At 36.9% G+C, this 12,992-nt stretch overlaps 1 protein-coding gene across 2 annotated transcripts in view; it reads right to left on the minus strand.

The window, feature by feature from the left end:
• Positions 1–12,992, minus strand: part of TJP1 (tight junction protein 1) — a 313,265-nt gene that overhangs the window by 8,188 nt on the left and 292,085 nt on the right. For both annotated transcript variants that reach the window (XM_044665401.1, XM_044665400.1), the window contains exons 19-25: positions 12,722–12,822; positions 9,302–9,652; positions 8,723–8,959; positions 7,210–8,088; positions 6,957–7,054; positions 4,014–4,238; positions 887–1,062 (exon numbers count right to left, since the gene is read on the minus strand). In XM_044665401.1, the coding sequence (XP_044521336.1) occupies positions 887–1,062; positions 4,014–4,238; positions 6,957–7,054; positions 7,210–8,088; positions 8,723–8,959; positions 9,302–9,652; positions 12,722–12,822 (2,067 nt within the window). The remainder of the gene's footprint in view (positions 1–886; positions 1,063–4,013; positions 4,239–6,956; positions 7,055–7,209; positions 8,089–8,722; positions 8,960–9,301; positions 9,653–12,721; positions 12,823–12,992) is intronic.

Here is a 12,992-nt window from a genome sequence, read left to right on the forward strand (position 1 = left end):
TCTCTCTCTCTCTCTCTCTCTCTCTCTCTCTCTCTTTCTATTCTAAGTGCTTAGCACACTATCTGATATAAAAGAAGCATTTAATGAAAAGTCATTTATCTATTTATTTATTTATTTGCTTGCTTGTTTGTTTGTTTTTTATAAAACCCTTACCTTCAGTCTTGGAGTCAATACTGTGTATTGGCTCCAAGGCAGAAGAGTAGTAAGGGTAGGCAATTGGGGAGGGGGGGGGGGGGTCAAGTGACTTGCCCAGGGTCACACAGCTGGGAAGTGGCTGAGATCAGACTTGAACCTAGGACCTCCGGTCTCTAGGCCAGGTTCTCAATCCACTGAGCTACCCAGCTGCCCCCTATTTCTTTTTTTTTTTTTTTAAATTGTCATGCAAAACACACTTCCTTGTTGGTCATTGTCATAAGAACACACTCATACACAAGCAAAACCCCAAAATAAGACCAAAGATACAATGATGTGAAAGACAACTTTGACAATTCTTTTTTGGAGGTGGATAGTCATAAGTCTTTCAGGATTATCCCAGATCAGTGCATTGCTGAAAATAGCCAAGTTCAATGAAGGTGATTTTATGTAAAAGCTAAATTACAGCACCCAAAGAACCTTTTTTTTTGTTTTTTGTTCTTCTGGGGAGGAGGGTAGGGTGGGAGACATTTAAAATGTACATTTAAAAACACAACGGTAAGTCTGGTGGTACCACCCAAAAATAACTACACTTAGTGATTATCAAAAAAAGCACTTATAACCCTATGCTGCCAAAGTATATTTTAGGTAAGATATTTATCCTATCACAGACTTGAAAATTTAATATCACATACTTAAAACTTTGTTGGCAATTTGTTTATTAATACCTTAATTCAGCTTTTGAATCACATACCTTCAGAAATGAGTCCCTTAGGGTGTGTATGAAGAGACATTGAAGAGTTGGTAATAGGTTGAGATGGTTGGCTATATTGTGAAGGAGGTGGAGGTGGTGGAGGAGTAACTTGAGCTGAATCATAGCGTTTTTCACCAAAAGATCTATCCATCATATCAGTTTCAATAGGTTTTCCCCTGTTAAAATATTAAGGAGAAAAATGGTAATACTTGGAAACTGACACTGGCCAAAGAAACTTAAAATGTTCCTAATTGTCCACTCTTTTCCTTCCAGTATAGCTCTTTTAAAGGTTCCTTTCTATGAGTTTTGGTAGATCCTCTCTACAAAGTCTAAAATACAACAATTCTTTTTAAGCACAAGTCAAGACAATGCAAGTACTCTAAGAATATTAGTAAAACAATCCAGATGATGGCAACCAAAAGGCAGATGAAATTCTGAGTATATTTGAAACTGTGACTCTCATCATCTAATATGTTGTCTTTCTTAGTAAATATATCTTAAGCAAGCCTTGCAAATATCTTGCAAAGGAATGAGCTTTTCATTAATGATTTAGCTTTCATTAGAACCAAGCCTATTGGCTTTGATTTTACAGACCAAGAACAGAGACCTCAATCCTTGTGAATTTATGTAGTCGAAGAGTATTATTTTTTATACAAGTAACACTCAATTCTATCAGGTGTACAAAATAAATAAAATTGGCTGTTTGGTCAGTTTCACCCTATATATACCCCTCTAGAGATATTTTAAGGTTTTCTGGGTATGTCCTAGTTTAATTTACAAGGCTCATTTAAGTTAAATTATGTCTATTTTACTTCCCCAACCCCAATAAAATGCCAATCACAAGTACATGATACATAAATGCACATCTAATAGAAATTGTCTGAAGAAACCCATAATTGCAACCATGCCATCTAAACCTTAAGAACAATCAGCCTAAACTTCACTAGTTTTATGTGCACAAACAGATTATTTAATAAGAACTGCATTTTCACATTTACATGAAACATATTTTCATGTTTAGACTCTTCTCAAGGAACTTCAGGCTAATGATTACTTCCAAACTAAAAACTTATTTGGCTGTCACAGATATTTAAACTGGAAAAATTTGAAAATGACTTTCAAGTCTGAAAGTGCACATAATGCCAATGACAAAAGCCACAGGGGGAGAACACCTTAAAAACATCCTCACATTAATGCCAGTCTTACCACTTGATGTTCCTTTTCAAGTAGTCATAGCTAGTGTAAGAGCCAAGAAATCTAGGTGATAGCAAAGCAAATGCAATAGAAGAACGAAAGAAAAACAAGTCATTCTAATTTAAATAAATTTTTAGGAGATGGTCTAAATTGTCATTTTCAAACACTAAAACCACCAATAATTCCAATACTGCTATCTAAGCAGCATTTGGCCTATAAAGAAATATATCTAACTCTCACTTATTCAGAGAGATTACTATGGAATTTATTTATATATATAAAATTTTAGTGACCCTACCTTTTTACTCCAAATCCTCAACTAACTCCCAAAACTGAATAGCAAAATAGCCAAGTTCAATATTTATCCTTTCGACCAACAAAAGTGTTAAGTAGTAGTCATGTGGATAAAAAGCAGGCAAAAGTGAAAGAAAAAAAAAAAAACAACTAAAGACAATCAGGCACTGAATAAGTGTCAAATATATAATTAAAAGGAAAAATGTTGCTTATAAATGAATATACATTTAAGGATGCAGAATCAAGGTGAACATAGGCAAATGAACAAATGAATGAAGTGCCTGCATTGGCCACTTTATCAGAATGACCACAGATCTGAACATTTTAAAAATATACATGAAATAAGCCACTGACTAGCACCAATTCCTTCCCAAATACTTCCAAATTTAATTTGACTCATGCTTTAAGATGAGAAAAACTTAAGGTATATTTTTAATAGATTTTTATACCATATATCCTCCTTGTCTACATGCATTCAAGATGACAAATTGATATCTTGGCATAAGGTTAATAACCTGCATTTTTCTTCTCTAACCCCAGGCTAAGATCTCCCAATAGGAAAAATAGGACAGTATTCATTGTGATTTTACTCCCCATATCATTTGTTGTTTGGAGGATTATTTCATCAAATTCTACGATTCTTTTATGATTCTTTTTTTCACAGAAGAAGACAGATGGAAAAAAAGTCATAGAATAATAAAAAAATGATGATAGCTAGCACTTATATAGCACATTAAGTTTTGTTAAGCTCTTTTGTGTATGTTTTTTTATGCATGCTTTCTCTTTGTCTGTCTGTCTCTCTCCCTCTCCTGACATTTCTCCAAAAGAAAGGTACTTTTAATTATCCCTCATTTTATTTTACACATGAACAAATGGGGTAAAAAATTAAATGACTCCCCCTCAGGTCACTGAACTATTTTATTCAATACACAACGACATTAGACTGACTTCAGGGTTCCTCTAACCCAGGGGTCGGCAAGGTATGGCTCTCGAGCCATATCTGGCTCCACCTCCTGACCAGCCAGTCCAGGCAGAGCCCCAGGATGTGCCCTAGGGGGCCCTTCAGCCCCTGCCCGATATTCCAGTGCCTTCTGCCTCCATCCTCCTCCTTCCACAGGTGTTTATGGCTCTCACGGCCAAAAAGGTTGCCAACCGTTGTTCTAACCTAACCATCCTATTTTAATGATAAGAAAGTATGGTCCTGAGTTTTAGTAACTTGCCCACAGTCAAGGACTAAATGTCAGAGGAGGAATCTGAATCCAGGTTCCTGGGTCCCAGAGTCAGACTTCTTTCCCCTAAAAGAGCTTTGATAAAAGAATTTTGGTTGCATATTCCATATCCCATCCACATTCCTATGTCTTAAGAGAAAGTAACCACAAACTTTACCTATATATTCTATGTATGGATTATACTTATAAATTGTTCTTACTGTAAGCTTCACTTCCTAGACCAAAATTTAATATAACTCTTCATAACTATTTAAAAACTCATGAATTATAAACTATTCATAAACTGTTAAATTTTTAAATCTTATTTTTAAAAAAGCACACATGACTTCTCCACCTACTATAATTCTCCTGATAAATTCAACCTGACATGATGACAACTTATCTGTCCCATCTGAAATTAAACAACTTACTTAGAATAATTAGAAAAACTTAGTTGATTGGGAGTATTAATTGGTTTGGCAGACTCTATGAGATGGCTGGCAGGAACTTGTGCTGAAGGTTTATTTTCAAAACTTCTTCGATCAAAATATGAGAGCTGCTTTCTATAATATTCCTCATCTTCCTCGGGATCATAGTGATTTGAACGAACAATATCTTCAGGTGCCTTCATCTGAGGTTTCTGTGGTTCTGGGGACCTAGTACATGATCAAAAATATAAATTACTCACTCATTTTATGATATAAAATTTACAATGAAAAATTCAAAGATATAGAAACAGAGCTGGAAGATATAGGCTATTGCAATTTGGTTAGCGAATAATTCACTTTAATTAATTTAATCAAACGAATAATAAAATACCTTATTTACTTGTCAATTAAAAGTTTTCAGAGTCCACCTAAAGAACTAGAAAGCTAAAGCAGCCAAGATATATGTCACAGAGTCCAAGGATTCAGACTCAATCACCTTAACCGCCAGAGCCACCCAGGTTTTTGCCCATTTCAGACACAATCTTAATGAGGTAGGCCAGTGAAGGAGAACTTATGGCATAAGTGCCAAAGATGGCACACAGAGTGCTCTCCGTGCGCATCACACCTCTTCACCCCTCTGCTCAGCAGCCCAATGGGAGCACATAGGGGGCAAGGTGGGTGGCTCATTGATGGCAGAGATGGAGGGGAGCAGAGCCTCCCCGTCTCTACACTTGCTGAGGACATTCCTCATTTCACTCACCCCTCTGCCCAATGAGAACCCTTTTTCCCTCCCCTGTGCGGGGTCAAGGGGCCGGGCATACCTGGCACTCAGTGGCGGGGAGGGGCATGGCACTCGGTCTGGGGGGTGGGGTGGGGGTCTGGCACTCGAAAAGGTTCCCCATCACTGAGCTAGGCTTCCTGGTTTCCTAATTAAAAATTCTAGAGGCATGCTGGTAGCAGAAAGAAGTGACCACTGATAGTTCTAAGGATGGGGGATGGGACAAAAAGAGCCAGAAGAAGGCTGTTGGTGACAGTTACTGACAGTTGGGACCAGAGAGGATTAGGGGTAATTCTCAGGAGGAAGGAGGAGAAGGACTTCTGGCGGAGGACAGAGGGAGGGAGGAGGAGAACATCTCAGCTCGAATCCAGTCCTGAGGGCCTCCTGAGGAGCTTGCTTTGGACACTGATACCTCAACTCCCTGGTCAGAGGCATCCCATCACTTCCCACCCATCAAGACTTCAACCAACGAGACAGCTAAGTTTTGGGACTCCATTTTGGGAGTGATCTCTTGGGTTCCTTCCCCCATTACCCAACCTTGCTGAGAGACCCTTTCCAGTTTGACTTGCAATTATAGGAAAGGATAGAAATAGAAAAAGAAGGAGAAGGGACAAGGGGGGAGACTCTTAGGAGTGGGAACCCCACTCGAATGATGGACCCCATAGAAATAGAGAAGAGGGACCCCAAATCCCTCTGCCCTTCACCCCTTTCCCCAACCCCTATATTGATATTAATAAAAGCCATACATTAAGCGTTCCAGAGTAGTACCTGAGAGTTGAGGGGGAGGGGAATCACAGCTTGGTCTGGCTGCCTCCATCTTGGAGCCAGACCACCCGCTGTGAAGTTGGCTGACCTCAGGGGAGGCTTGCGTGAACCCCGCCCTCATTCAGAATCAGATTGGGGTCCCCTGTACCTCCTTGTGTAGGGAAGCCTCTCCCCTAATGCCTGTGGGGCAGCACAACCATCCACATCACCCAGTTTAGGGGTGACACCCCCTCAAAGTCTCAGCAGTGCATGTTTGGCAGGAGGGGAGAGCTAGAAGAGTCTCACACCTCATAGACTGACTCTCTCTCTCTCTCTCTCTCTCTCTCTCTCTCTCCCCTTCTATCATTAACATTGGTTAACTGGCTCTGTTTATTTTTATATAGTTGAATAATAAATTATCAGGAATATTACAGAAGGTACATGTTGAGCTATAAGGTCTAAACCATAATCTTGTGACCATGCATTATAAAGACAAAAGAGACCAGAAAGGCAACATTAATTATATTATACTATAACATATTCGTGCCTATAAAATACTCATAAAAAAGTTTAAATTCTGTTTGATATTGTTTTGTTCAAGAAGGTAGAGAAATACAGAATGTATTCTAGAAAGAATTACATGAAGTACAAGTAACTAAGGTAAATTTTGTGAAATGACCAATAATAATACATCAGTGTCTAGAAGAAACAATTTTATTTCCTAAAGTTTTTCCAAACTAAATCCATAAAAGGCTTGGCAATATAACATCCTATTTCTTGCAGGAAGCAAGACATTTTTCTAACAATTTAAGGAACTCTTCATAAGACTTTTCACCTCTTCTGCCTAACCTACCCCAAACTTAAGCCAACTGAATATAAGAGGAGTTGATTTTTATTTTAGTCATACAATTCTTTTCATCTATTTTTTCTCCCCTTCCACTATACTGAGAATCAATATAGAGCAAAAGAAAGAGATTCCTGCCTCTAAAACCATAATAGCCATGTTACTTAACTTCCAAGTACTCTAGACAACTGCCTAAACTAAGTTACTGAGAAAGTGCCAACCTGAATTGGTAGAGGTTTCTTGTCAATGACATTATAGATCCAGTCCCTAGCCCTACCCTAACAGTAAGAGTAAAAGAAAGTCTTATCGAAATGAATACATAGGGAGCAGCTGGGTGGCTCAGTGGATTGAGAGCTAGACCTAGAGACGGGAGGTCCTAAGTTCAAATCTGGCCTCAGACACTTCCCAGCTGTGTGACCCTGGGCAAGTCACTTAACTCCCATTGCCTTGGAGCCAATACACAGTATTCATTCTAAGATGAAAGGTAAGGGTTTAAAAAAAAGAAATGAATGCATAAATAACCAAAAATATAGTTTTATTCCACAATCCAGACTTCTTTATTAAACGGCAATACACTCACCTGTACAGTGTTTTATCATGCTCACTGAACTGATTTTGGGAAGTAGATTTAGGACCACTAATGGGAGCAACTGCAGGTTTAGGTGCTATTTCTGGAGGCTATAGGGGGAAAAAAAAAGATGACAAATTTATACCCATGAATAATTACTAAATAATAATAATAGAAACTAAAAGTCACTTTAAACACTTTTAATTTTAATAACTGGTAATAATATAAAGTGATAATAAAGATGCAGTTTCTTTTACATATTTACCTTAACAGTTGCTGTTTCATTAATGTCCTTCTTACTTTCTAATGATGCTGATCTTTTGTTTTCAAACATTTTGACTCTAGTAAGCACAGACTGCGGTTTCATTGCTGGATCTTCCTCATCTTCAATTATAGTAGGTGGTGGTGGAAGTGGTTTGGTGTTTGAAGGAAGTATTTCTGTCTTTTGAGATGAGGGTGTTAGAGAAGGAACACCTGCAGAGCCATGAGAAGAAGGTTCATAATGCCCTGCTTTGGCATTAAATCCTTGTGGTGGTACTTGTTCAAAACTTCGTGGATACTGCTCAAAATACTGCTTGGCTTCAGAAGACTTGGACGTTGTTGAAGAGTAAGGCTGCGCTTCTGATTTATATCTACCATGAATATCATACCCAGAAGTTAGCTGTTCTTCATATCGATTAGAGTTTTTAGGGGGCTGTTCATAGCGTGATCTATCATAAGATACTGGAGTGGGTTCTTCAAAACGAGGTTGTACTGGAAAGTAAGCACGTTCTGAAGCCTCATCAGGATGTTGTCTAGGGTCAAAGTCTCGAGGGTGCTGATTATCAAAGGAAGGCCTTGGTTGGTAAGGCTGTTTGTCATCATAATATGTCCATTGGTCTTCATAAGATGGTGTTCGATGATCATCATAATGTAGGCGAGGGTCATAGCTTCTAGGCAACTGTTCTGTATAATTGGCAGAATCATATTTGAATGTAGGCTGTTCGATATCTCTATTGGATTGTTTTTCTGCATAGGATGGTTGAGGATCATAGTTCAAATTAGATTCCTTTTCTTGTCTCTGCACCGGGTGATTAATAGGCAACTGTTTTATAACATAATTTTGTCTTGGGGGTTCTTCAGTATATTGTTCTTTTCTATATACCTATGCAGAACATATAAAGCTTAGCTGTAAATAATTGGTTTATTATCCCATTCAGATTTTATTAGATAAAACAAATTAAACAACCTGAAAAAAAGGTTATTTAAATGATCAGGTTACATTTTGATTAGAGGAAAAGGCCAGTTACTATGATATTATTTCGATTAGGATAAAGTCCAAAGGTAAAAATACAGATATGTGCTTTGTGTCAGAATCTACTAAAATAAATCAAAGTTAGAAACAATTTAGATATTAAAAAGGTAGCCAAGGTATGATTCACTTAGCTATTTTTATTGAAATTTAAAATGTAAAGAAAAGCACAGTATAATTTTCAATGAGGTTTTTCACAAAGGTTCTTTGGTAAGCAATAAGAAATTAGCAATAAAAAAAAGAAGCTTGGAAATAAAAATGGTTCAGCAAAAATCTTTGATTGAAAATATCCATTTTTAGACAATAAGTATACATTTGGAAGCCATGCAAGCTAAAACATGTAATGATTCTTAACTGATTTAAATGCACTAAACTACATAAGCCCATAGTAAAAAGCAAAAGGAATCCTTAAAAAGGGGAAAGCAAAAAACGTTCATGTGCTAGATTGGGAGAGCAGCAAGTTAGTGCAACAGTGCAGCACAGGTACCTTTGCCGGATCTACATGCGACGACAATGATGGTTCTTGATCTCTTAGCACTATCTGAGATGCCTCAGTACTTGGTGGTGTTAAGGGGCCCGCTTGTGGCTGATAGGAGTTGTAAGGAGCTGGGACTGGCTCCTCCAGTTGGATATTAGTTAGATTTACATTAGGAATAACAGCAGAGGTTGATGCAAGGTGTGTTTCAGACGAAGGGTAAGGGACTGCAGATGAGACTTCTGCTTTCTGTGAAGTGTTTAAAATATTTTAAATATAGTGCTTCTGGTACACTGCTGACTTTCCACTTTAGTTTACGTTTTTGTTTTTAATATAATATATATTGTGTACACACATTTTAAGTGTACTAATAAGAGTTATTGCCTTATTCTAGCTTTTGGGAAATTTATTATACCACTTTTATATTAAGTGAAACCATTTAAAAGACTTAATATTCTCATATCCAAATTAGAGACTAATTTTTTGGCTGGAAAAAGGACAAAGTATATATACTCTCTTTACAACAATCCCCACATTTTAAAACTGAATAATGCACCTACAGCTAGAAAATGTTCAATGTTTGCTGCTTACCTGTTGAGAGGCTGTTTTAAATCCTGGGGAGTCTATTCTATGAATTGGTTGTGGCTGAGCTTGTGGTGAATAAGAAGGGTATGTTTGGCTTTCATGATGCATTCCAGAGGAGTCCTCTCTTACAGGTTCAGAGGACCGTGTAATTGCAGACTCCGGGGGAGTCCCAACCTCATCATTAAGAGTTTCATCTAGTTCTTGATCAGTGTAGGCCCCACCTTCTGTATCTGTGTCTTCATAGTCAGAAGTGTGTCTACTGTCCGTGCTATACATTGAGTATTCACTACCTGGAGCTGATAGGTAGGATAGACGATCATCATGCAAATCAAGGTCATCACTTGTAGCACCATCCGCCTGGGTCAAATAAAAGTAAATTAAAAACTTTATTCAATATTTTAAAAGAGATGACCTTTATTTTTACAAGGAGAGACTGGAAAGGATATTCTCCTCTGGAAAAAATCAAATCTATTTGCTTCAAATTTTTGATGGGTAAAAGTCAAGAAGAATTGTACAAGCATACATGCAGACACACAAAGCATCCTTTGTTAGCTGATACTTTTGGATGAAATCAGATGCTGGCTAATTCAAGTCTCAGGAACCCAACCAAAAGAGGCAGTGAAGGATCTCTATATCATCCAGGTCTATAAAGCCTAGCTAATGGATTTCTAACCCAGAGTAAGAGGAAGAAAGGGAATGCCAATGAGCAAGCTTGCAAGAATCTTACACTACTATGCTGACTTAACAATAATGTTAAGAAAAACTATCATAAAAAATAGAATAGTTCTACTCAAGTGAGAACAAAGTATTACATTAAGAAAGCAACTCTCAAAAAAAAGTTGAAGCTGATATCTGCTTGAAGGTTTTCAGGAAAGTACTATGGAAAAGCATCACTATCAGAACTTAGGAAGAAATAAATGATTCCTTATGATAGAATGTTACAAAAGATAAAGAAATTAGTAATTATGTTCTGCTTTACAAGACATGAACTGACTCAAACTAGCAAGTTTCTTCAGCATAGAAGAGAAGAAAAATGAGAACTGTTGGGGGAAAGTACTCTCTAGATTTGAACTCACAAACCTATCATTGACTACAACTAATATGAGACTGTTTATTAGACTCAATAGTATAGTCCAGTTACTGAAATACCATCCTTGAAAAGAGGATACCTCTGGGTCCATGGAAGCACTAAAGCTGAATCCAGAGGGTTTCATTTTGTTTTTCTTTGCTTTTATTTTTAAAAGAGGAAGGTGGGTGAGTGGACATCCAACACAATCAGAAGTCATCCATAAAAGTGCAAATTCCATCTCATGGTGGTGGCGTGTTAGAAGAGGGCTATTTAGCATGAAATGAAGACTTGAGTGTGATATGCCAGTCATGGTTCTCAGTATAATCCAACTAATCAAATGGCATTCCCCAAGAGAACAAGTCCCAATTCCTTATTAGGCTATCCAGGGGTATGTCATCAAATGGCAGCCTGGCACATGGCACTGAGCAATGCCTCCTTCATACAACAGATCAATGTCTGTCATATGGCAATATGGTTCTTGGCATCACCTAAACACCTTGCCTAAAAGAAAGTTTTAGAGCTCACTCTTCAATGAATTAATAAGAAATTTCTGGCTTTTACTCTCTTGTGCCCAACATAAAAGAGTTTATTTGCCTATATTGTCCATAACTCCCAATTTTTCAGTGACCTCAACAGCCACTCAAGTGGTGTCTTGGGGGAAGAATCATTCAGAATTAACCACTTCACCCACCCATTATGTGTTTTCAGTTCTCTGAGATAGCTGATCATCTTAAGAAATCTGGACATTGAAGGGAACAAGAAACATGGGTTGACTTAGAACCAGGATATGCTGCCATGCCAACATCTATTAAGAATTTCAATAAAGGGAATTTTGATGACTCTTCATGGCTGGATTAGGTGAAAAGACTACCTCAACTATGAAAGTCACTGAAACATTGATAGGGAAGTTAATGTTACCCGAAATAGTTTTAAGAGGGAAATGCATCCTTTCATATTGAAGACATAATTGGATATGAGCAAAATAAAATGTTATAAACATTTATGATTTTAATATATTTTAATTTTTGGAACTACCACAATGATCAAAGATTTGGTTCATTTTATAAGGATGAAAAGAGTCTGAAAATTGAAGCAGCAAAGTAAGATAGTCATAATAATCTCAGAAGAATAAATTAAGGAAAATTGAAGGGAGTTTTAACTTGCAACGATTTCTAAGTATATGTATTTTCTAAAATTTAATTTAAATATACTTTTCTAGACAGATGTTCTTAAAGAATTAATCTGCATAAATTATGCTCCATTTGCTATTATCATTCTATGAAAGGAATAGGTTAATGCTATCTTAGATATTAATGCCATAACACTAAAGATATGATTACAATTTTTACTGAATGCTGTGAGAGTAAAAACTAATCATAGAATCAAAGTGTTGTCATAAAGGTGGCTAAGTGGTTTCTTCCACCTTCCTTTTACTGTGTACTGTGTCCTACCTGAAATGTTGGTTACCCAATCTTTTCTTTTGACCTTGCATGCACTACTTTGTAACCCCTAAACTAGCAGAAGAAAAACCATAAATCTGAAGTAGTTACATATAGTAATTTTAAATGTGAAACTTTTATATCTTCTTGCAAAGGCTGCATATTTTTCTGGGTACGCACTGTTGTCTTAAACATGCAGCATGCACTGCCAAAGCTCCTGTAAACACACAGCCAGATAAGAGGGAAATGGGGGCCATGCCCAGGAGGAGGGTGAGGAGTGGATAGGAAAAAGAGTTGGCCAAAACAACACTATCACAACAATAAAACAGTATCAACAACAACGAAAACTCCACAAAACAAAAACAAAGAGATACCCCACAATCTCCCCTTATAATCTAAGCTTAAGAAAAACTGCCAAAGCTATTATACTGCACTATTAGGACCATATGAAATAAAGATGGTGAAAGAACTAAAAAATTGTTTTGTTTTCAGTTGGGGAAAATAGTAAATTCATCTTGAAAAAAGAATGTCCATCAAGATTTTGTATAAAACTAATTGAAGATATTAGCAAAAAAAAATGTTAATGCAAATATAGTAATAAGTGAAATTAGTCTCTCAAATTCAGGATGACCTCTCAAAGGGAGATGCTCATTATTTTATAGGTAGCAATTCAATAAAGGGACTACAAAGAATTCTTGAGCTGTTAGAACTTTCAAAAACAACTAAAAAAAAGTAGTTTAAATTTCACATATCAGACATATTTTTAGTCTCTAATCTAACCAGTTTATTCCTTGCTTCCCCAACCTCTTCCCTCATATTATTGTCACTTGCATGATGTAGCAACTTAAGAGATATCAAATATGCAAAATCCTGAAATACTAGATAAACTTTCCAAATAGTATTAGTGAAACTTCTTACCTTTCCCTCTGAAACCCAAACCAGCTGGTTTTGTTGTTGCTGAATAGCTTCTTTCAGTGCTCCATACCAACCATCATTCATTGAATTTAAATTAATAGTAGCTGAAAATAACAAAGTATTAATTTGGTCTCATGGATAGTAAGATACCAGAAGTTGAGATGTAAAGTCTGCTTTCAGCTCAACCACCAATAAGTTATTATATTACTTTTAAGATAAATGGGAGTATTTACAGAAGAAGTTAACTGCAATCCTGAATACCCTTACTATGAAA

This window comes from Gracilinanus agilis, chromosome 2 (genome assembly GCF_016433145.1).
Source record: "Gracilinanus agilis isolate LMUSP501 chromosome 2, AgileGrace, whole genome shotgun sequence".
Taxonomy (NCBI): Eukaryota; Metazoa; Chordata; class Mammalia; order Didelphimorphia; family Didelphidae; genus Gracilinanus; species Gracilinanus agilis.